Source organism: Sceloporus occidentalis, unplaced genomic scaffold (genome assembly GCF_023333645.1).
Source record: "Sceloporus occidentalis isolate IW3139 unplaced genomic scaffold, rSceOcc1.0.p SCAF_55, whole genome shotgun sequence".
NCBI lineage: Eukaryota > Metazoa > Chordata > Lepidosauria > Squamata > Phrynosomatidae > Sceloporus > Sceloporus occidentalis.
Window position 1 is genome coordinate 349933 of NW_028317035.1, and position 25257 is coordinate 375189.

Here is a 25257-nt window from a genome sequence, read left to right on the forward strand (position 1 = left end):
TCTACAGGGAATGTAAATACTCCAATCTTACAACTGTAACAATCCTTTATTTCCCATTTCATGGATGTAATAGATGCACTTTTGCATGTAGAATCAGTGTATGTGTTCTTCTGGTATTTGACTTAGATAACGAGACCTCATTCTCCTTCTCTGGTTGCGTCAACTGAAAACAGCAAAGCTTCCTGTGATTGTAAGGCACTACTCAAATTGTATTCTATAGGAGCTCAGCTCCCACTGACTTCAATGGAAACACAATGGAGCATATATAGAAAATCACATGCACTGATGTGCATATAATATAATGCATTAGAATCCATTCAAAATGGATTCCAGTATGCATTTTTCTTAAATATATTAGCGGAGTGTACCTTTGTAACTAAACTTCCCTTGTTTTTATCATTGACTCTTTACCCTGCGTTCCCATCTCCTTATGCCAGCATTGCACTTTGAGGCCTCACTGCTTGCTTACACTGCATCATGCTATTACTGCCCTACCCCTCCATCATCTGCTAACGCTGCACTTTGTACTTCGGCACAAAGAGACTGTGACAATATACTAGGAAACTACCAAGTGTTTGTGTAATTGGCAGATTCCATTTGCTTTGGTATACAGAGCCGTAGCTTAACTCGTAAACGTATTTGATACGTTTATTTAAAACACTGGGTTGGAAAATGCAGAATAGAAAAAAAGTGTCACATCTAGCTCTTCTGTTTTTTGAGTTTGAGAGACCAAGGGACATATGATCTCAATGTGTGAAAACAAGATAAAGCTGATAAAGAACTTTGAAACATAGAAATGCTATTGTTCTCAGTTTCTAGTGTCTTTTGGAGAGTTGCACATTGACGAGGCCCATTTAATATGATCTAGACACTTTTGTCAAATATACAGTCAAAAACACAGAAAATAGGAAATATACTGTAGTTCCTATATATATATACCTCTAATAGCTGGGCATACTTTGAATATGTCTAGTAATTTGGATCACTGTAGATCCTAACTCAGACCTGCAAACGTACATTTTTCCCCTGTAACATTGAACAGTTCTGGATATATAGAGATTAGAACTGCACACCATAAATTGCATAAGAAGACAAAGAAAAAAGGTAGGTCGCTATGCTATGTAAGTACCCTCTATGCACAAAATAAAGCTATATATGCAGAATGATAAGCATGCACACCAATGAAAAAGAATTTGAGCAGACATGATATATATACAAATAATTGTTTGCTGTATATAACACACAACAAAATATACATTCTAAATGAGCATCTTGAGAATCGTAGTTCCACAACAGTTCCTGCTGGTTGTCAACATGTTGGAACACTGTGCCCTAGAATCAGTCACAAAGGTTGTAGACTTATTTTGAATTTGCATTTTCAGGATAGAATATGAGATCTGTGTCCAAAATGCCAGGTGCAAAATGGCTTGCTCTAAAGCTCAACATACAGACATTCTGAATGATCTATGTTTAATACAAAGGTTTGTTTGTTTTTTTGGTGATGGTTATTGTCACAACCTGATGACTAAGCAACGTTTGGAAGATACAGAGCTGTAACACCCCACCTACACACAAAACACACACACACAGCCATCCATCCAGCTAGCCTCTAGAAAGAAAAAAAGGAAATGTAGTCTACCGACGATAGAGTATATGTGTGACTCCAACATTCCCTACATTATGTGCTACAGTGATAGCTATTTCCAGCATTGGTGAGGCTTCATTATTTATATTGCCTGGTTAATAGAAATATACATAACATTATACCACTGGATCTTGCTGGATGGCAACAGAAAAATGAGCATGGACCGCTCCACATATTGTTTAACCATCAGCCACCTTCATATTCTTGCTCCATATTCCTTAAAACAGCATCCTCCTTAGAATGTTATATTCCAGTCCGCTGGTTTATTATAATACCATTACATCCCTACTTTTATCTAAATCCCTTTCACGTGCCTCTCATTTTATCTTAAATCCCCTGACCTTGTGTCTTCTGTTCTTATATAATCACACATTTCCTTTTCCTCGACCATCTCTGTCTACTCCTCCTCCTCCTGACCTCATCTATTTTTTAACTCCTACTTATCTCTCTGGCTTGGCTGTCTCACTTTGAGAACGTAGAATCTTGTGGACCGGTCAAGGTATTTCATAAGGGTAGCAAAGCAAGTAATATGCAGTATTAATATATATCATCCTTCTCCACTGGTGACCATTATTTCTAATGCCGTCAGTCTGTCGCATACACTTCAGTGGCCCTATCGCTTTATCTACTTCGCTGCATCACTTTCTCACACAGTGTTTTTTCTAGATTTCTCTTTCTTATTGCTATTCCTACACGTATGTTTGCGGTCTACGTTTTGCTGTCTCTTTGGGACAGCCCCTCGTTTCCTTGCGGTGTGGCACAGCAGCTTTGCTGCTGACCCACGGATATGCAGCTACTCCCCCACACTCAATACTTGGTAGTATCCATCCGCTTATTTTGCTAGTTCTTCTAGGACTGCGTCTTGGAATGTACCAATGACTTTCATAACAGAGGGGGAGACAACTGGCTCTATGCAGTAGTTTTGGAACAGCTGCTCGGTCAGTCTTTGTCACTGTTTAAGAGGCGCATACGGCAAGGTACGTATTATGCAGGACGGCGTTAGAGAAAGTGAAGAAGGGTAGGAATCGAGAGACTAGTCGGATAGGGGTCAGTGAGAAGAAACAAAGAAGAACATAATGCTTTGTGGAGGCAAATAGATGCATATTATATGTTGTAAGTGGAGGTTAATGTGTTATACGATAGATGTATAAAGGAGCTACTGGCTGTGTTAAGCAGCCTGATATTCCATCCCCATAAGCCTCTGCCATGATGAGCGTTGGAGTGACTAACTAGGTATAAGGCATTGGTTGTTAGGGCCACACGAGATTGAAAGGTAGAGAAAGAGCTAGGCAAGGTGCAGGTGACCAAATGTGGAAGACAGAAGAGGTCAAAAGATGGGTCAGAGAAGCTGGTGAGTGTGCGGTTAAACTCATGGGTAAGAGCATACCAATATTTAGAGAGCACATCATATCATTCTTCACAGGGGGGAATTGAGGGAGGGACACTGAAAAATACATTAAAATAAGTATATTTATTGAAATAAGGGTATGTGTCAGGGGAATTAAGCATACATGGGAAAGGCATAGAGCTACCCTGAATCTAAGAAAAGATCAAGGACTGATTAAGGAAAAGTGGGCAGACTAGATGGGCCAAATGGTTCTTATGTGTCATCAAGTTCTATGTTTCTATATTATATTATAAATATCTGTTCCTTGTGTTAACTGGAAAATGCTTACAAAAAATCTGGTGTAGGGCAGGGGTAATGATGAAGGAGCTGCTTACAATAATGTGCAGAACAAATACTAAGACACAATCTAATTAATTATAAGTACCTAATATCAGATAAGAAAAGAGAAAACCTGTGGATTCTCATGGAACCCTCATTAAATGTGTATATTCTAGGGAAGAGAATTGTGTACAGCTGGCCGACATAGGTAAATTGAGAGGCAGGGTGTTTAAAGCGACACTTCAGACATTATATGTACTGTAATGAATATTATAGCTCCTTTACATTTTCATGGTGTCCATTTTGCAAATGCATTTCCCCCCTACACCCTCCCAAGATATTTACAGTGCAAGAGGAGTGGTATATTTACCTCCAGTCAGCTCCAGCACTGGTTTAGCATACTAAATGAGTGGGGGTCTCTTTAGACCCCTTGTACACGCAAGTGTTCACATTGATTTCAGTGAGGGTGCTTTGCTGACCCAGTTGCATCAAATATTGGACCACAGAGAAAGGGAGCAGCGGGTCTGCAAAGTCTAGGTGTGGTAAGTGCTTTTTTCATTTTGGAAGAATGTAAGGTAAAGTAGGATAGGATATAGAGTACGTTAATGTACATTCTGCTTTAGAGGGTGTTTTAGCCCTGGACTGTACAGATGTGCATGGACAGTCAGGGGTTAGCAGGTTTGAGGACACAGAGATCTAGATTGTAAGGTCTTTTGAGCAAGGCCCTCCTCATCTGTTGTTTCTGTAACTCTAATTGTCATACCTGGGAACTTCTCAGCTCCGGCTACCCAGAGCCTGCACACTGATGTCAGTGGGCGGTCCTGCTGATGTCGTGGGAGGTCCTGCTGATGTCATGGGCGGTACCCTTGACGTCGGTGGGCGGTACCGCTGACGTCAGGGGAACACCCCCATGTAAAGGAAAAAAATGGGTGGGGAGTGGGGCGTGTCAGGACCGAGGGGATTCCAGAGGATTCGGGTCTTGAACCGGAGGAGTAGCGCTCACCCGACAATACTCCCGACAATGAACCGGAGAGTTCCCAGGTATGCTAGTTGTTATGTTCTGTCGTGTCCCGGAATATGGTGGCGCTATATAAAATCTCATCAGTGGATGAGATTGTGCGTGTAGTTTATTAACCAAATATAGATATTTAAAAAACAAACCAATTTTGTGCACTAGAGTTTTTTTTAGCTCTTGCTCATTTTTTCTTTTACAGCTCTTCTTACGTATTTTACACTTCTGTAATGTCCCACTCTGCGAGTATTAGCTACTTATCTTTTGCCACTTTAAGATGAGATTTCCAGTAGTTGCACATTTGCAAATATCCCACACTCAAGTCACTTTTTATTTCAGATCATCGGGGGTCTCTCTTTCACCCTTTGCAGTCCGCAAAATCGTTCTCTGGCACCTCTCACAGCCTAAAACAACTGAACCGAGAGCTGAGGACCTCCATGGACGGAAAATACAAGGAGATAGCAGAGGTTGAAAAACATTTAAACCTATGATGCTTTTCGTATACAGCTCTACTACTATTCCCTCATGCTTCCCTAAGTTTTTCATTATTTTCTTTTTTCATTTTCTTCTCAATTCTGCAGGGTATGTTCCCTTTTTGTTACCTTTCCCAACACGTTTTACTATTCTTCGGTCTTAGTCTCTTATTTTTCTCCAGGAGCTCTTCAGTCGCTCCCTTGCTGACAGCGACATGCGTTCTGCTCCATATGAGTTTCCAGAGGAAAGCCCCATTGAGAAGCTGGAGGAAAGGCGACAGCGTCTAGAGAGACAGATTAGTCAAGACATAAAGTAAGACCTCTAAACAAGATTACAAAAGGGGGAGGGGTAATCAAAGGGCACAATAAGGAAGTAGATGCCAAATCAGGATATCCAATTTATGGGAAAAATTACCTACTTACTATTCTTCTCCATATTACACTTTCAATCTACATACTTACATATGTATCATATGAGAAAGAGATACGATATGGGACTACCAAAGGAATCATCCCAAGAGAGGGCCATAAAAAGGAGACTACACGCAAGATGTATATGATTATCATAAGACTTCGGGAAGGAGATATATTGCAACCAATGCACTCCATCTTTAGGGCTAATTTTTGTTATTACTATAACATTTAGAGATAGATCATGAAAGGTCCGCAAAATAGTCTGCCATTGTGAGTAAAATTAGTCAATGTACATAAAGTAAATAACGTACATTTCAACCATATTTTCACGTATTGACGTGCGTCAGGTCAATTTCATGTACATTGCCTGAACCCAATGAGTACTACTGATCATGCACAGGAAGTATACTTCCTGGCATCTACACTTCTTATTTTGTAACATACTATTAATGCGTAATAAAAATCAAACAAAAACATGACTAAGCTGTTCCTTAAGAATCAAACTAATGTTTTTTTATGTCTGCACAAAAGATGTAAATCTAGATATCTGAAGTAAATAGTTTTTCCCTTACACTCCTATACCACCAATTACAAACACTAATTTTTCTTATATCTCAGAAATCTGCTTTCCAATGCTTTCTTTCCTATGTTATATGTGCACACCTTTTGCTTTCCCAGACTTGAACCTGACATTTTACTTAGAGCTAAACAAGATTTTCTGAAAATTGACAGCAGCTCGGACTTACAGTAAGTTTCTTCTGTCACTCCCTTTCCTATTTTTTCTTTAATTTTATTACCCACATTCACTCACATTTTCTTGTATCCGTTTTGCAAACATTTTCACCTCATTCCCTTGGCTTCTTCATCACTGTTTCTTTGTTTCAGGTTACTCAAAGAGGAACATGAGGATTATGTTGATTATTTCTATAAGGAGGTTGTCGCTGAAAGAGAATATTTGAGAGTGTCTATCTCTGGTGATGAGAAGTGTGGGGTAAGTGCATGGATTTATCAAACAGACGTAATTAAGCAATTAGGGTGAAGAGTCTGTGGCCATTAAAGTGATGTTGTTTACCCGGGTACATGGTGATAAATAACGGATTTATAGTGGTCGCCCTTTTTACAGTTGTACTTTCTCAGAGGTTGTTACCATTTCATACTGTCCCTAGATTGATTAATGTCAGGTCTGACGAAAAGATTGACAGCCTTGCCTTTAGAGGCATCCTTCCTCATAACATCACATGCTTGAGTGCAATGTTAGGAAGATACAGAGAAGCATTCATGGGCTATTTTTAAGTTTCCCTATGTGAATCGTCCACTGTATATTCCTAATACATCAGGCATACGCATGATGCCAGGCTGTTCTTGACCATGTAAAACGTAGAAGGCAGAAGGGCCATCAGGTACACAATTATAGGGATATGTGCTTTCCACAAGATTATTGAGTATTTATGTGGGAATTTTTGGCCATTCATCCAGTAGACCAGGGCTTGAGAAATTTGTTGTGAATCTAGGTGCCTGCTAAAAAAAGTTAGGAGCCAGGATTTTTTTAAAACAGTTGGTCAGGAGCAATGTTCGCTCTAATTTTTCTTAGGTGGTGTGCGCAGAAAATTTCTCTTGGGCAAAAATTTTCCCAGAGCCAAAATTTTGTCCGCACAATATGCTTCTGCAAATGTTAAATTTAAATTGTTATTCTATTTTTTTGGTACATCTATCACTATATACTGAGGCACACACTGACGGTGGTACAGCATAACACCTATCACTATATAGAGAGGCACACATTGACCATGGTACAACATAACACCTATCACTATACATTGAGCCAGACATTGACAATAATGCAGCATAACCCCAATCACTATATACTAAGCCAAACATTGATGTGGTGTAGGCCTACCACTTTAGTGTCTGGCCTAGTATATATATATATATAGGATGCACCGAAATGAAAATTCTGGACCTAAAAGTAAAACCAAAATTAGACAAAAAAATCAATAACAATATATATATATATGATTAACAGCAATCACACTCCTATCATGTCCAGGTTCTAGCATGTACTGGTTGCTTGGGCATGATAGGAGTGGGATTGCTGTTAGCAATTATATATATATATATATATATAAATTAATATTGTTATCGAATTTTTCTGTCCAATTTTGGTGTGTTACTTACTTTTAATAAAGGTGTGGTTAACACACCAAAATTGAACAAAAAAATATATAATTGCTACCAGCAATCTCACTCCTATCATGCCCAGGCAGCCAGTACATGCTGGAACCTGAGCATGATAGGAATATGATTACAGCCTCCCTATGCCATGCTATCCCCCCACACACACTTACACATCCATGCTATCACACACACACCCATTCACATTCAGTTTAACCCCTTAATGACAATTGCCGGTTCTGGCACGGAACGGAAAAACAAGTCGATTACGACAAATGACGTGCCAGAACCGGCACGTCTTTAAACGGGTGCAGAAAGCGATCTACGTTCGCTTTCTGCACCCAAACGGCGTTGTTGTAATGCCTCGACCTCGAGGCATTCAGCAACGCCACGATCGGCACCAGGGGCCATGTCTGGCCCCTCCCCGGGGCATCAACAACCGCCATACATGTATGGCGGTGGACGCCCGTTTTAAAAGCGTTTAGGAGGTGATCAACGATCACCTCCTAAACTTAAATGGTGTCGCTGGAATGCCTCGATCAGGATGGGCTGTGACCGCTCCGGAGAGTGGTCACAGCCGCCGCTACCGGTGATCTTCACCATCAGCAAGATGGCGCCGGCCCGGGAAAAAAAATAATAAAGATGAAAAAGTTCGCTAGACGGTCTCCAGATCCTCTAGAGAACTCTGGCTCCACTTGCAGGTTGAATACAGGTACTGTATTCAACCATGCAAGTCAATGGAGCCCAGCTTTCTAATCACAGTGTGATTAGTAAAAATAAATTAAAAAATAAAATAAATAATAATTAGAAAAAAATAGTAAAAAAAACAGTAAAATTTAAAAATAATTTCCCACTGATGTCACTATCAGGGGAACCTTCAAGTTGAAAAAAATTTGTAAAATTTTTTTTTAAAAAGGCAAAAAAAATAAAATATATATATAAAAAATATATTTTTGTGAGCAAGTCCTAAAATTAGCACATTAGCTTAAAACAATTCTCGCATGGAAAGAGTTAAAATACTGGCATATTAAATGCCCATGGGGTGTCTACTTTTAAAAAATTTATGATTTGATGGGGTAAATTGAATTGGCCGGGTTCAACAATGTCCCAATTAACACGGGGGAAAGGATGGCCACACATCTAATTTCCAATTAGAAAAATGCACACGTACCAAATGTGGCCTTTTAGTTCCCCCCAGTGGGGTATCACTGTACTCAGGAGATGTTGCTGAACACATATTGGGGTGTCGTGTGACGGCGGCATATACCAGGAGCTGTAAATTCATACATAACATAGGCGTGTGGGGGAAAAATACACACAAAAGAATACTACTGCAAACTTTGAAAAAATTCTGGTGGTAAAATGTGTGCATGCAAAGAGTTAAAATACCCTGGTGTGTCTAGTTTTCAAAAATATATGGTTTTGTTGGGCACACTGAAATGGCCCGGCTCAAAGATGTACCAAATAGGGCATGGGCAGTGGATCCCCAAATGCCAAAGTTCAACATTGAAAAATGCGCATGTCCCAAATGTGGCCCTTTTGCCCCCAAACAGCCAGGCAAAATCATTCATGTGAGGTATCGCTGTACTCAGGAGATGTTGCCGAACACATATTGGGGTGTTTTGTGATAGTGACATATATCAGAACCTTTTAATTCATACCTGAAGTAAAGTGTGTGTGACAAAACAAATGCAAAAAAATGACTACCACAAAGTTTGACAAAGACTGGTGGTAGATATGGTGCATGGAAAGAGTTAAAATACTAGCATTTGAAATACCCTGGGGTGTTTAGTTTTCAAAAATATATAGCTTTATTGGGCATAATGAAATGGCCCGGTTCAAAGATGTACCAAATAGGGCATGGGCAGTTGATCCCCAAACGCCAAAGTTCAACATTGAAAATGCGCATGCCCCAAATGTGGCCCTTTTGCCCCCAAACAGCCAGGCAAAATCATTCATGTGAGGAATCGCTGTACTCAGGAGATGTTGCTAAACACATATTGGGGTGTTTTATGATAGTGACATATACCAGAACCTGTTTATTCATACCTGAAGTAAAATGTGTGTGAAAAAACAAATGCAAAAAAAATTACTACCGTAAAGTTTGACAAAGGCTGATGGCAGAATTAGTGCTTGGAAAGGGTTAAAATACTAGCATTTGGAATACCCTGGGCTGTCTAGTTTTCAAAAATATATGACTTGATGGGGTAAATTGCATTGGCCGGCTTCAAAGATACCCGAAATGGCACATGGGGGGAAGAATTACCAGATTTGGAAAAAATGGCTTTGAAATAGCAAAACGCTACCTGTACTTATTGCCCCATAATGTGTAGAAAAAAGCAAAAAAACATAAAAACATTGGGTATTTCTAAACTCAGGACAAATAGTAGAATCTATTTAGCAGGTTTTTTCATTACCTTTTATAGATGAGTAAAAGATTTTTCAACTAAAAGTTAGAAACAGTCATTTTTTTCTAAATTTTTCACCGAATTGTATACTTTTTTTAATAGTAAATAATATGATACAATCAAAACAATCTCATCTAAAGAAAGCCCTTCTTGTCCTGAAAAAAAACAATATATAATGTGTGTGGGTTCAGTAAACAGAGGGTACAAAAAGTAAAATCATCCTTTGTCACGAAGGGGTTAAACTACAGCATAACACCCATCACTCTCACACACTTACTAATTCACTCTCACAGAATGTTTCCCTACCTTTTCTCTGTCACTTTTCCTCCTCTTCGTTCTTCCTCTTCTATGTCCTCTCCTTCCGGTGCAGTAAAGACGGTGGGCATGGCTTCGGTGCTGTGCGCCGGGATCTGACATCAAATCCCGATGCACGGCATCAGTTGCCGCGCGCATCGCAAGGGAGGAGGATCGGAGGTCTTGATTGATTTTAAGCCGGTTGGAGGGGTGCTGTGCACACAACCGGTAGCGGACCGCCCCCCCTTCGGTACGCTACTGGTTGTGCGCACAATTTTTGTTAGTGTGCGCTCCCTCTGAAAGCTATGTGCGCGCTCACAAGCGCACAGCTTAGAGGGAACACTGGTCAGGAGTGATCTGATCATCATCATCCCACTTACTAAACTCACAGCATTTGACCTGGAAGCACCCTGGACTTTCGGGTCAGTGCTGTTTTTTGTTTTAATTATTTTTTTGATAAATTCTTTTTTTTTTTAACTCTTTCAATGCTGATGTTCCATTGGAGCACAGCATTGACTGATATTTAGTCCCCACAAGCTTGTGGGGACAAATGTTAACCCCTGCAATGCCACGAATGTGTCATACACAATTGTGGCATTGAAGGGGTTAACGCTGCACTGTCGCTCTCATGGAGCAATCAGGCAGCAGGGGAGGGTTGGGGCTGGTCTCCATACTCATGTGGAGACCGAAGAAGCCTCTCCCCCTGTCCCTGAAGCTGCCTTTGGCTGGGACGCAATTGCTGGTCTATTGACCAGCCATTGCAGGGAGGAGTCTCTTTGATGACTCTTGTAGGCTTCCATGCCTACAGGAGTCATCAGAGGGCTTGTGGGGGCTCGTTTTTGCTGTTGCTGGTCTGCCTAGGCGTCTAGGCAGACCAGCAGCAGAGCCCCGTACAAAATGGGAATTAACCCCTAAAATGCCGCGATCGTGGCATTGAAGGGGTTAACGCTGCCCTTTCGCTCTCATGGAGCGATCAGGCAGCAGGGGGATGTTGTGTCAGGGGACCCAATTAACACTCAACCCCCTTTCCTGAAGCTTTTGCTGGTTTTCCTGCAATCGCGTTTTGAGCCTACAGAATCACTCCGTGGGAGTGATCACAGGCTCGGGGGCGGGCTCGGTGTGGCTGTGCTGGTCTGCCCAGAGACCTGGGCAGACAGCAGCAGCGCCCCGGCGTGGGGGCATTTTTTGGAGGGGATGTAACAGGCTGACAAACACCTAGTCGCCAGGACAAAATTCTCAGTCACCATGGCGACCTGGCGCCTGGGATTTGTCGAGCCCTGCAGTAGACCATTTGTGATGTTGGACAAGAAGGCCTGGCTCGAAATAGCCGTTCTAGTTCATCCCAAAAGCACAGTCATGCTGGAATAGAAAAGGGCCTTCCCCAAACCGTTCTCACAAAGTTGGAAGCAAAGATCACCCCCAAGCCATCGAGTTAGTAGGAGAAATATTCATTTTGTTAATTAATGGAGACTGAGAAAAGAGAGAGAGTATAATGAGCATAATGAGTTAATTAGTTTACCAAGAGAAAGCAGAAGTAGCGAAGATGTCTTGTCAGTGACAGTGCCCCCCCAGACTTACCAGTGCAGACTCCCCGGTGTCTTGCGGGGCCGGCGGGGGACATTTACACAATACTCGTGTACAACTTCCGGTGCCTGCACTTCCGCCGTGGCAAGTGCCGGCAAGGAAGATTGTTAACGTACATCGCGCAGACGTTCACTGGCTGCAGCAATGCAAGCGTAAACAACCTCCGCTGCAGGCACATCTGCACAATGTGCTTTAACAATTCCCCTGTGGGAATTCCCGGCAAGGGAGATTGTTAAAGCGCATCGCGCAGACGTGCCGGCAGCAGAGGTTGTTTACTCGCATCGCTGCAGCCGGTGGACGCCTTAGACAATGCGCTTAGACAACCTCCCGGGCCGGCACTCCCCCTGTGGAAAGTGCTGGCAGGGGAGGCTGTCTCAGCGTATCGGAGAGTAGGATGCAGGTCCCCTGCAGCGATGCGGGGGATCTGTATTCTAACCCTGCTGTCTGCCCGGCGCCCGGAACTGCATATCCCGGGCTTTGGGCGATACGAATTGCGCATTCCTGCGCTAGACCCCGAATATAGGCCGCACCCCAACTTTAAAGATTTAAAGAGGGGGCAAAAAGTGCGGCCTATATTCGAGCAAATACGGTATATGACGAGATCCAGGAAAAAGCTCAATCATTATATATTTATAAATTATTATCATCACCCTTTATTTATATTTATGCAGTGCTTTTTACAATGCATACATTCAAAGGGTATGACAAAACTATATCTGACTAAGACACACAGATAACATTTGGTAAAGAGAGTCTGCAAGGTTACAATCTAAGAGGATGTAGATAGGTATGAATATAGTGGCATCATATTTTGCAGTGTGGTACACTGAGTCTTACATACAGTACTGTGCAAAAGCTTTAGGCCGGTGTGAACAAAATGCTGAAAAGTGTTTTCAAAAATAGACATGTTAATATTTTATTTTCAGCAAGTTTGCAAACTAGTGTCCCTTTAAACTCTATAAAAGGAGAAGTAGGAAGTCATTGATTTATCTTTTTTCTGTGGACCACATGAAATAAATATTTAATTGGTTTGTTTCATCTTATTTCTTTAATGTATTCATGTACAGAATGCTTCTGTATCTATAACTGCTTGTAAGAACCAAAACACCTACAGTGTGGGTTCACCATTTTATATGAATCTGTATTTTTATATTGTATTGTATATTTGTGAAATTACAAAAGTGGTCTCAAAAGTATTAAAATAGAAGAAAAGGTAAAATTTACACCAATTTATTATTATTATTATTATTATTATTATGCCATGGTGTTTCAGTCAACACAGCATGCAATGTGAAGTAATTGGAAGGAATTTGGTTTCAAATCACCTTCACGATTGTCAGTGCTCCTTCCTTGGAGCCCTTTTTAAAATTTCCCTCTGCTCTATTCTTTTCCTCTTGTCAGTGTCTAAAATATTTATTGTGTGGATTCTCAGATCATCTTATTAGTTAAAAAAAAAAAATCTGACTACTACGCTGTGCTGTCTTACCATTCCAGGTGCCATTTACTGACCTGCTGGATGCTGCCAAGAGTGTGGTGCGAGCCCTGTTTATTCGTCAGAAGTACATGAACCTCTCCATGCAGAGTTTCTGCTGGACCACTGCCCAGCACCTGAAGGACCTTAGTGAGAGAACATTGGACAGTCCTCCTCAGGAAGAGACAGCTGACACTCCTGTGGCTGCAGGTGCAAATAAAACAGAGGGTATAAGAGTATACCCAACAGACTGTACTGACTAATGAATCAATATCTCTCCCTTGCACCACAGATGCCCCAGTACATCCTCCCTTCTCAGAGCAACATCCATATGAAGTATGTGACCCCAGTACCATGCCATGTGATTTAGGCTTTGGACTGAAGATGGTGGATGGCGTTGTTCACGTTTACAAAAAGCAGGAGGTCACAGACATGTAAGTCTTCTATATATGGCTAAAAGGACACTCCAGCATCATATGCACTTTAATGCATATGCAAGCTGTGTGGATCCTTTACATTTTTTTGTGGTCTGTTTTGCAAATCCCCTCAATGCGCATTGGCCCCTTTCCACTCCACCTAGCTAAATGCTATGGAAGAGATGTGTTGGGCCAACCACATCTCTCTGCTTGTGATATACACACACCTCCAGTCAACTCCAGCACTGCCTCCGGTGAACACTGAGTGCAGGTGTCTATTCAGACATTAGTACACATGTTACAAAAATTATGCCATTGATTTCAGTGGGGATACTTTCCTGCCACTGATTAAGTGCGTCAAGCAGACAATCTGGCAGGGAAGCCTCTTCTGGTCAGGTAAGAGCTTTCATTTTTTTAATTTTTGTTTTGGAAGAATGCATGTTAAAGTACTCACAGAGTAATTTAACCCCTTAACGACCTATGACGTGCCTGACACGTCATTTCATTAAACAAGCTTAGAAAGTGATCTACAATCACTTTCTTCGCTTAAACGGTTTTGCTGTAATGCATCGCTGTCGAGGCATTCAGCAACACCGAGATCAGCATCTTGGGGCATCTGTGGCTGCAAGGGAGAGATATTGTCTGGCCCTTCTCCGTGGACGCCAAAATACGCCATACGCCTGTTTTAAAAGTTTAGTTTAAACTTTAATGGTGTTGCTGAAATACCTCAATCACAAGTAATTCAGCGACAACGAACATTCATCCCAGGACGCGCTGTGAACGATCCGGAGAGCGGTAACAACTGGCACTGCCACGCGCAAGATAGCGGCGCGTCCTGTAAAAAAACCAAAGTGCCATATTACCTCCCAAACAACCCGACAAACCCATACATGGAGGATATCACTGTACTCGGGAGATGTTGCTGAACACATATTGGGGTCTTGTTTTTACTACCACAAAGTTTAACAAAGGTTGGTAGTAGAAATAGTGCATGGAAACGGTTAAAATACCAGCAATTGAAATACCTTGAGGTGTCTGGTTTTCAAAAATATATGGTTTGATGGGGTAAATTGCATTGGCCGGCTTCAAAGATACCCGAAATAGCACATGGGGCAGAATGACCAGCTTTGGAAAAAAATGGTTTTAAAATAGCAAAACGCTACTTGTACTTATTGCCCAATAACTTGCAGAAAAAAGCAAAAAAAAAATTTTAAACATTGGGTATTTCTAAACTCAGGACAAATAGTCGAATCTAGTTAGAAGGTTTTTCAGTAGCTTTTTTGAATGAGTAAAAGATTTTTCGGGTAGAAGTCAGAAAGCCCTTAGTGTGTGGGTACACTAAATGGGTGAGGAGACATCTAAACACGAGTACCGCAAAAGTGTTAAAACAGCCTCCCCCAAAGGGTACAAAAAGTAAAAAACAAACTGGTCCTTAAGGGGTTAATATGCATTCTTCTTTAGAGGGGGTATCAGGGACATTAGACTGTCCCTTTAAATACCCTTTGCGGTTAAATCTGTAATAGTAGATGTCTGTAGGCCTATTTTGTCTTATGTAATTATGTTCTCAACAGGAGCACAGAACTTGATCTTCCATACCCAGATCTGCAGGAGTTTGTGGCTGACATGAATGTACTAATGGCTCTGATAATAAATGGTCCCATGTAAGTGACCAAGATATATTGCAAGGTTGGATTGCCAGTTAAGGGACGGCACAGTGGCATCATGTTAAAGAATGTGATTATATGGTATTAGAAAGCAAGTATAATGCCTTACCTCTAGTGCCTTCCATTTTCCTTTTGGCTACTTTCTCTTTACCCCTCATTTTCTTGAAAATTATCTGCATTTCCCACTTTTTCCTTAGGTATTCTTTTTAACTCTTTGTTTCCTATGTTTCCTGTCTTGGCATTTCACCTTTCCCCTATTGTATAACAATGTCTCCTCACACCAATACGCATGTTTATTTTTGTATTATATTGTCACATTTATGTTCATTGGTCTTCTTGGTGACCTGACTCTATTTTTACTAATTTACCCCATTTTTTCTCCCTCTAAGTTTAAACCTTTGCATTTTCCCCCCTAACCCCCCTTCAGTAAATCATTTTGTTACCGGCGGCTGCAGTACCTGAGCTCTCGCTACCAAATGCATGTTCTTCTAAATGAGATGAAGGAACTGGCGGCTCAGAAGAAAGTGCCTCACAGAGACTTTTACAATATACGTAAGGTGTGTTGCCAGTTCACTGCTATATTGTAATTACTGATGCCTAAAGTTTTATTTATTATCCCTAATCTATCCACTTCAGGTGGATACTCATATCCACGCAGCATCCTGCATGAACCAAAAACACCTGCTACGCTTTATCAAACGAGCCATGAAAAAGAATAGTGAAGAAATTGTGCATGAGGAAGGAGGCAAGGAGCAAACACTAAAGGAGGTGTTCCAGACCATGAACCTGACTGCATATGACCTCAGTGTGGATACTTTGGACATGCATGCGGTGAGGCTGGATGCTTAAGGCAACTGCAAAACAATGTTTTCTTTTGAGATCAGCAGTCTCTTACATAAAAGGTTAAAGAAGACTTGCCATGCAAAATGCATTGTGCAGTATTGCATTAATGATCTGTTTTATTCTCGTGCAAACTGCTGGTTGAAGTGTTTAAAATTAGTTTTACATTTCCAGCACTGGTCCGCATAGTTACATTGGATTGTATTCTCTCGTGTCTTCTGTGGGTGGGTGTGTTACATAATGACAGTGGTAAATTCATGGCATTATGTATTATATGATTCTATGGCACCATTTGAAAAGTGGTCTGATCAGCATGGCAACCAATGAAATGTTTTTTTTGATTGGATCATTCCATTGGTTGCCTTGGTGGTAGGGTCACTTTGGTGTGGAATCTGTTTTTATATATACTGTTCATAGGGACTAACGACACCTTTTTTTGTTGTAGGATAGAAACACCTTCCATCGATTTGACAAATTCAACGCTAAGTACAATCCTATTGGAGAGTCCATCCTGAGAGAAATCTTCATAAAAACGGATAATAAAGTATCTGGGAAATACTTTGCCCACATAATTAAGGTAACAGCTTGACTATTACCTCAATTATTTGTCTTTTTGGTACTCTAAGGAGTTTAAAAGTTTTGCTGCATTCTACATCTAAGAGAAAAATAATAACTGTATTTTTAAAGGTGTTTTTATTACAGTATAATGAGTCAAGGATTTCCACTAACAATACAACAGTGGTTATTGGGGAGAAGCCTTTATCCCCTTTGTGACAGAGTATGTAGGGGATACATCACCAAAAAACTGGTCCTAGAGCACCAAGGACATATCGCCATACCTCATGGACAGCCTGGTCTCCCTTCAAAATTTGTAGCCCTAAACTGTCAGATTGAATGTAACGACACTAACTGAGTAGAGTAGTGATATAGAGGACTTTCAGGATCTGTAGGGACCTTAATTGAGTCTCCTGCCACAGAAACCCACTGATTGATTGCGCAATGTGTGTGTATGATGCAGCCTTATGATAGAGGGGTCTCTGTAGGATTCCCCTGACCGCTATACATAGGAAGCCTTGTGGGGACTAATATTAACCCCTGCAATGCTTCGATGGGGTCATACACTATCGTGGCATTGAATGCTGTACTGGATGAATGGCCGAAAATGTCCACAGAAACTCACAAAACCAAAAGAAAAGAAAGCTTACAAACACAGATGGACCCCACTGGACATGGCCACAGAGACTACTATGATGTATCGAAGGAACCATCTATGACTCCTGACACAACATGTGGTCACACACACCCATGCACACAGGAACATCCACACACTTAACCTCTTCAATCCCAGGGGTTTTTGGTACCTCAAAGCCCAGAGCAATTTTGCCATTTTTGGGGTATGTCGGTTTAGCGATTATTCTCTGTTCCTGTGAATAGTGTACCCATGTAAACTATATATTGTTTTTTCAAGGAGAGATAGAGCTTTCGTTTGATACCATAGTTGGATGATTAGCTGAAAATTTAGAATGAGAAATTTAGTAAAAACTAGCGAAGATTAGAAAAATAAACTAATTTTTTTTTACATTTTCCCTCTGAATCCTCACAAAATTAGGTAAAGTGATGGAAAATCCCCTCCAAATTTATCAATTCAGGTGTCCTGATTTCAGAAATACCTAATTTATATAGATTTTCCAGACTTTCCCAGCACCAGGGAGCATACTATTAGGTGTACAATTTTGTATAATTTTTATGCCTATGGCTTAACGGGTTTGGGGGTTGTGAACGGGGGCAGGAGGGTTATACTGGCTAGATGTTATGCTAGGGCAATGGGATGTAAGGTTTTTTTAACATTTTTTTTAATTATCTTTTTGTATATATATTTTTTTTATTTTTTTTTATTTTAATTTTTTTACATTTTTTTGTATTTTTTATATATTTTTTTTTACACAGTAATGGTAAGAGGTCCTCCTAGGGACCTCCTGAACATGCCAGTGATGTCACAGTGACATCACAGCTCACATTATAATTTTTTTTAGTATTATTTATATTATTATTTTAATGATTTATTTAATATTAATTTTAAATCACTAACCGTTTTTTTTTTCCAGCTTTTCTGTTACAGGACGGGAGGGGGAGTGAGAGAGATGGTTTTTCACTCCCCTCCCCGCGATCCCCCTGCACCGATCACACTGTGATCTCTATGCAGGTCCTCACAGACCTGCATAGAGATCGTAGCGTCTCTGTGCCTCATCTGAGGGCAGGATATCCCCGCAGTGACGCAACCCGGAAGGGAATGCCCGATCGCGCGTTTGCAACTGCTCTTATACACACCTGCTCTATACATACATATGCCTGCCCATACACACACATAAACATTGCCCATATACATGCCTCAACATGTATATGCACATACATACTGGATTACATGTAGGCTTAAAGCACCCCTTTCCCCTGCTTTCTCCCCATCAGATACCCCCCTGCTTTCTCCCCATCAGATAGCCCATTCTTTCTCCCCATCAGATAACTCTTTCCTCATTATCCCCAACCCCACTTTCTCCCTAAGTCCTACCTTTCTCTTCTTCTCATTCCTTCCTTCCTTCTTTCCTCTTGTCTTGATGCGTGAGTTTGACTTGTCTCTTGTGGTACGACTGGAATGCAAGGTCTGGTTTGCTGCTCGCTGTCGGTGCAGTGCACACAGTGAGAGGGAGCACACGTGCTACCTTATTGTTGGGCTGGTTAGGGAGATCCGTGATCTCCCCAACCAGTCCTTCAAGCTGCAGCTGCTGATCAGGCGGCTGTGCGCCCCCTCGCAGCTGCGCCCGAGGGGAGACCATCTAGCAAACTTTTTCGTCTTTCGTGTTTTTTTTCCCGGGCCGCCGCCATCTTGCTGATGGCGAAGATCACCGGCAGCTGCGGCTGTGACCGCTCTCCGGAGCGGTCACAGTCCATCCCAAGGTAAGTGTTTGGTGTCGCTGGATGCCTCCTGATCGAGGCATTCCAGCGACACCATTTAAGTTTAGGAGGCAATCGTTGATCGCCTCCTAAACGATTTTAAAACGGGCGTCCGCCGCCATACAAAGTATGGCGGATGTTGACGCCCCAGGGAGGGGCCAGAGATGGCCCCTTTGTGCCGATCATGGCGTTGCTTAATGCCTCGAGGTCGAGGCATTACAGCAACGCCGTTTCGGTGCAGAAAGCGAAAATAGATCGCTTTCTGCACCCGTTTAAAGACGTGCCGGTCCGGGCACGTCAATTGTCGTTAACGACTAGATTTTCGGTGACGTGCCCGGACCGGCAATTGTCATCAAGGGGTTAATTGGGTAACTTGAATTAGCCAGCTTCAAGTATGTCCCAAACAGGACATAGTTCCAAAGTTGAAAAATGCACGCTTCCCAAATGTGATGTTTTACCTCCCAAACAACCCGACAAACCCATGCAAGTATCACTGTACTCGGAAGATGTTGCTGAACACATATTGGAGTGTTTGGCAGTAACACATACCAGGAGCTATAAATTCATACCTGAAGCACAATTTGTGTGTAACAAATACATCAACAATTACTATCACAAACTTTGGTATAGGCTACTGGTAGAATTCGTGAAGGGAAATGGTTCATGGGGACAGGATTTGGAAAAAAAATGCTACGTACTGCTCTATAACTTGAAGAAAAAAAAAAACTCTGGACAATTAGTAGAATCTATTTAGCAGTTTTTTATTAGCTTTTGTAGATGAGTAAAATAATTTTCAAATAGAAGTGAGAGAGTGTTTTTTTCAATTTTCACCATATTTTATTATTTTTTTATAGGACATTAGATGATATGATCAAAAAAATGGTATCTGGAGAAAGCCCTTGAAAAAAAATATAAACTTGTGCGAGTACACTAAATTCGAGAAAATTACAGCTAAACACGAGCACCGCAAAAGTCTTAAAACTGCCTTGGTCATAAAGGGTAGGAAAAAAACAGCCTGGTCCTTAAGCGGTTAAAGTAAATTAAGTAACATTGCCCTTGCTCATATTGCCTTATCCCTCTGGTTATCTCCAGGAAGTGATGGCTGACCTTGAAGAAAGCAAGTATCAGAATGCAGAACTGCGCCTCTCCATTTATGGACGATCTCGGGAGGAATGGGATGGACTCGCTCGCTGGGCAGTGAACCACAAAGTGCACTCCAACAACGTGAGATGGCTAGTGCAGATCCCTAGGCTCTTGTGAGTCTAATATTTTGAATAAGAGGGCTTTACGTTACATCTTTCACTAACATATATGAAAATGAATCACAGAATTCTTATTAATTTAGGTTTATACTTTGTATCTACCGGTATATATTTTTTAGCATTTTTGTTCTCCTTACTTTTGCCTCTATCAGTGATGTGTTCCACAGCAAGAAACAAATTACTCATTTCCAGCAGATGCTAGAAAACATTTTCCTTCCCTTGTTTGAAGTAACTGTGAACCCAGCAAGTCACCCAGAGTTACATCTCTTTTTGGAACATGTGAGTATTAAGCTCAGGTTTTTGTTAAGGGTCATTACTACTAAAATATGGAATAGTTATAGGAACGTTAGCTATATATCCCATATATATATATATATCTCCCCCGTTATCTGTTACATAAAGGGATGAATTAACAGAATTTGTTACTTCAGTTGTACATATAGTTGTGTAAAAACACAATTCTTAATTCTTTAGTTTAACATATGGAATATTCTAACAATCATCTGTTTCTTAGCAGGTCTAAAATTTAGGTAAATACAACCTCAGGTAAACAACACTTCATGTTGTTACACTGTGTCATGATTTATTTAACAAAATAGAGAAGCCATACAGTGAAGGAAAAAAATATTTGATCCCCTGCTGATTTTGATCATGATCAGTCTGTAATTTTTATATATTTTTATAATTTTATAGTTTTACTCAGTGAAATAAGTATTTGATCCCCTATCAATCAGCAAGATGTCTGCTGATTTAAGAGGAGCACTCTCTTAAATCTCAGCTTGTTACCTGTATAAAAGACACCTGTCCACAGAAGCAATCAATCAGTCAGATTCCAAACTCTCCACCATGGCAAGACCAAAGAGTTGTCTAAGGATGTCAGGGACAAGATTGTAGACCTACACAAGGCTGGAGTGGGCTAGAAGACCTTTGCCAAGCAGCTTGGTGAGAAGGTGACAATTATGCGATTATTCTCAAATGGAAGAAACACAAAACAACTGTTCAAATAAACCTACCATTAAAATTATAGACTGGTCATGTCTTTGTCAGTGGGCAAACGTACAAAATCAGCAGGGGGATCAAATAATTTTTTCCTTCACTGTATGTGAAAAACTAAGCAAGACCAAAGTGGAGATGTTTGGCCATAATGCACCACATTTGGTGAAAACCAGTATGAAATGTGTACAGTATATCAGCACAAACACCTCATACCAACTATCAAGCAGGGTGGTGGAGGGGTGCAGGTTTGGGTTTGTTTTGCTGCCACAGGACCTGGGAACCTTACAGTCATTGAGTCGACCATGAACTTCTCTGTATACCAAAGTATTCTAAAGTCAAATGTGAGGCCATCTGTCCAACAGCTAAAGGTTGGCCAAAATTGTGTGAAATTGCAACAGGATAATGATCCCAAGCACAGGAGCCAATCTGAAACAGAATCGCTGAAAAAGAAAAGAATCATGGCCCTGTCTAAGTTTAGACCTTAACCCGGTTGAAATGTTGTGGGTGGACTTTAAAGGAGCTGTGCATATACAAATGCTATTGAATCATAATGTGTACTTAGTTTTTCACACATGGCTTCTCCAGCTTGGCTTTATTTTTGTTGCATAAATCATGACATCATGGTTCATCTGAGGTTGTATATACTTAATTTTTAGACCCGCTAAAGAAGAGGTGATTGTTATTATGTCCTGATATGTAAAACCAAAGAATTCAAAGAGGGTAGTTGCATAGTTGGTAAATGAGACAGTTGGTGCATGTCATCATCCTAAGTAATAGTGCCTGAGGGCTGTGACTTCAAGAGTTTATGTATAATATAAGTGCGTACATATACACACACATACATACACACGTGTACACTACCATTCAAAAGTTTGGGGTCACTTAGCTGTTTTCATGGAATACAAGGAAATTTCTATGCAAAAGGGTTTTCTAATAATCAATTAGCCTTTTAAACTTAAACTTGAATTAGCTAACACAATGTGCCATTGGAATGCAGGAGTGATGGTTGCTGATAAGGGGCCTCTGTAGGCTTTGTGTAGGCTTGAACATTTAGTTTAGTTTGTTCCAACATTTCTTATTCCTTTTAGTTAAGACTATATTGTACTTGTTAATGATGCTAGTAAACTTGCCATCAGTACCTTTTGTACCTTATGTACTATATTGTAAACACACTGCTATAATATCCATGCTTAACTATTTGCAAATAATAAAAATATCATACCTGATAGCACACCCAATACCTCTTTCTCTTTGGTGTGTTGTACCCCTTTTGTTTATGTCACCCACAGGTAGATGGGTTTGATAGTGTAGATGATGAATCAAAACCTGAACATCATATCTTCAATATGGATAGTCCATTACCTGAGAACTGGCGGGAAGAAGACAACCCACCTTATTCCTATTACTTGTACTATATGTACGCCAACATGACTGTACTCAACCATCTACGAAGGTACAGGTTTAAGCAAAGCATACTGAGTCATTTATAAATGAATGTAATTAGGGTGTTGCAACCCACCTTGATGTTCTGTGATCACAGAGCCAGCAACTGCAGCCTGCCTTTTAAGAGCCTAATGCAAGACTGCACATCAATAGTCCTCAAAGGCCACAAACATCCCAGGAATTTTGAGTCCCCTTCATGAAAATAAATCCTTTCACAAAATTACTAAATAATATAATAAGACACAAATGAGTGCCCATTTTATTATGTTATGGTGGGAGCATTGTTTAACCCTGCATCTCACTGTTGATATGTAGCAGATTCAATCTCAGTGACATTCGCAGGGTGCTAGCTAAGTAGGAGGTACTGTCATTGTTACCTGTCAGCTAACCTATGGCAAGGAGTGTGGGTGTGAAAGGTTAATGTCAAACAGCCTTTTGGTTATTCACTTAATCTAAACACCACACTAATTTCTTAAACAGAGAAAAATACTACTGCTGCTATCACCAAGTTATATTTTAAGATTCAAGAGGAAAGCTTATGAACACTTCAGTAACACACAGAAGTAGATTTAAAGATTTAAATAGAAGCGGACAGAGAAGGAACGGTTAGACAGATATGAGGAGATCCAGGAGAGCGCTGTATCTCAAATGCCTGTAGACTATGTAGTCTAATAGTTTTAATCTTGTCTTTGAAGTAGATAGCAAGATCATGTGCAGTTAGAGAGGTTTGTGGGGTGGGTATGGAGAAGGGAGTTGATGGTAGCAAAAATTAATCGCAGGTTGGAAGAAAGGGAGTGTATGAGAGTAGAGAAGTAGAGCTGTTTGGCGAAAGAGAGGGCAGAGTTGTAGTTGTGAAGCATGAATTTGTAGTGAGTAAAGTCTGCGGCAGCACTTCTGAAGAAAGCGTGTGATTTTGGTATGCCATGGTTGGCGTTTCAACTGTCGGGGGTAACATTCAGTAACTGGAGCTATGCTGTCGAGAGATGAGGCAAGTGTATTGGAAAAAGGGTTAATATGAAATGTAAGAGAGGTTCCAATGAGGCTGACAGTTAGGTATTGGTAATGGCCTACAAATATGAGGTGAAACCTGCAATGTTGCTTGGTTAGGGATTAGCACTGGAGAAAAGGGTGGTGGTCAGACAGAGGGAAAAGAGAGATGGAGAAATCTGAAAGGGAGCATGATCTGGAAACAACCAAATCAAGTGAGTGTCCCTCAGTGTGTGTAGGGAATTAGTCCATTGAGAAAGACAAGAAGAGGATGTCAGGGAGAGGAGTTTGTAAAAAATTTTAAAATCAGGGGCGTAACTAGAAGCCTCAGGGCCCGGGTGCGAGAATCTGTTACGGGCCCCCCCCACCCCCCAAAAAACATGATTTTTACACAACAATTTTTTTCCAACAAATTACATATTGAATCATATTTGTCAAATGTTTCAACTTTTTACAATAACAGAATACCACATTACAATCCCAGGAACCAAAAGAGTTAAAAGGCCAAAATAAGTAGCAGGGAATGGACAGAATATTAACTCCTCACCATCCATGTATGCTAGATAAAGATGACATCACAGCTCGGCAGATGTATGAGATAGAATCTTTTGTGACGGGATTGGGAGTACATCGATACACTAAAAAAGTCATGTTACATCTGAAGCCACAATTTAGTGCCACTAATCATTTTTAATAAAATATGCAGATTGAAATAGAGTAAATAACATAAAACCTTTACCTTTCTTCTCACTGATTTCAGGGCCTAGAATGTTTTGTTCTGAAGTGAAGTGACTACAAATTCAGAAAGGGCGGTTTATCTCTGGATAAATAAAAATTACACAGTTCTATTTATTCCCACAGAAAGTAAAAAAAAAATGCGTAACATTAGGGTGCAGTCTTCCCTCCTTCTGACCCTGACCATGGTACTCTCCCCCGTAATCATCCCCAGAGTCCCCTTGTCCCTCATTCACTAAACCATACCTCTCTTACTTACTCCCTGTAGTTCATGTATAGATCACATGTAAACAGTACATTCATGTATAGATCAACTGAATAAGACATAAAAACCCTGTATTTACAGGTATACATAAATAAGGCTTAAAACAAATATAGATCAAACAAATATGTGTTCAAATTAAAAAGTGAAAATTAAAAGTAAAAATAATAAACAAGACTCCCCTAGCAATGCACTGCAGCAACCCGACAAAACACTCCTCAGGATGTTCAAGACCAGACGTAATCAAAGAAAAAGGGGCGCATGTACATAGGGTGTAATCAAAGAAAAAGGGTTGCATGTATATAGGGCCCCTTTTGTACATGCGCCTCTTTTTCTTTGAATACATGAATAATGTATGGAAGCATAGCATACCGGATATAGATCAACAGAATAACACACAAACCCAGCATTGCAGGTATAGATTAATTAGAATTCACATAAAAACACGGCATTAAAGGTATAGATAAAACCCCCTAAATTACAGGCATAGATCACAGGTTGCACACCCCAAAACCAGCCCTGGCCTCCACATTGTCCACATAGAACCTGACCAGCACCCAGATA

General features: G+C 40.7%; 1 protein-coding gene across 1 annotated transcript in view; it reads left to right on the top strand.

Annotated features, from left to right (window-relative positions):
- Positions 1-4691: 4691 nt before the first annotated feature.
- Positions 4692-25257, top strand: part of LOC149287876 (AMP deaminase 2-like) — a 34939-nt gene continuing 14373 nt past the window's right edge. Inside the window, exons 1-13 of the mRNA XM_089492255.1 lie at positions 4692-4790; positions 4979-5109; positions 5889-5957; positions 6096-6201; positions 13163-13349; positions 13432-13573; positions 15127-15216; positions 15647-15776; positions 15856-16050; positions 16505-16636; positions 20101-20264; positions 20423-20549; positions 22556-22719. Of these exons, the coding sequence (XP_089348381.1) occupies positions 4761-4790; positions 4979-5109; positions 5889-5957; positions 6096-6201; positions 13163-13349; positions 13432-13573; positions 15127-15216; positions 15647-15776; positions 15856-16050; positions 16505-16636; positions 20101-20264; positions 20423-20549; positions 22556-22719 (1667 nt within the window). The 5' untranslated portion in view covers positions 4692-4760. The remainder of the gene's footprint in view (positions 4791-4978; positions 5110-5888; positions 5958-6095; positions 6202-13162; positions 13350-13431; positions 13574-15126; positions 15217-15646; positions 15777-15855; positions 16051-16504; positions 16637-20100; positions 20265-20422; positions 20550-22555; positions 22720-25257) is intronic.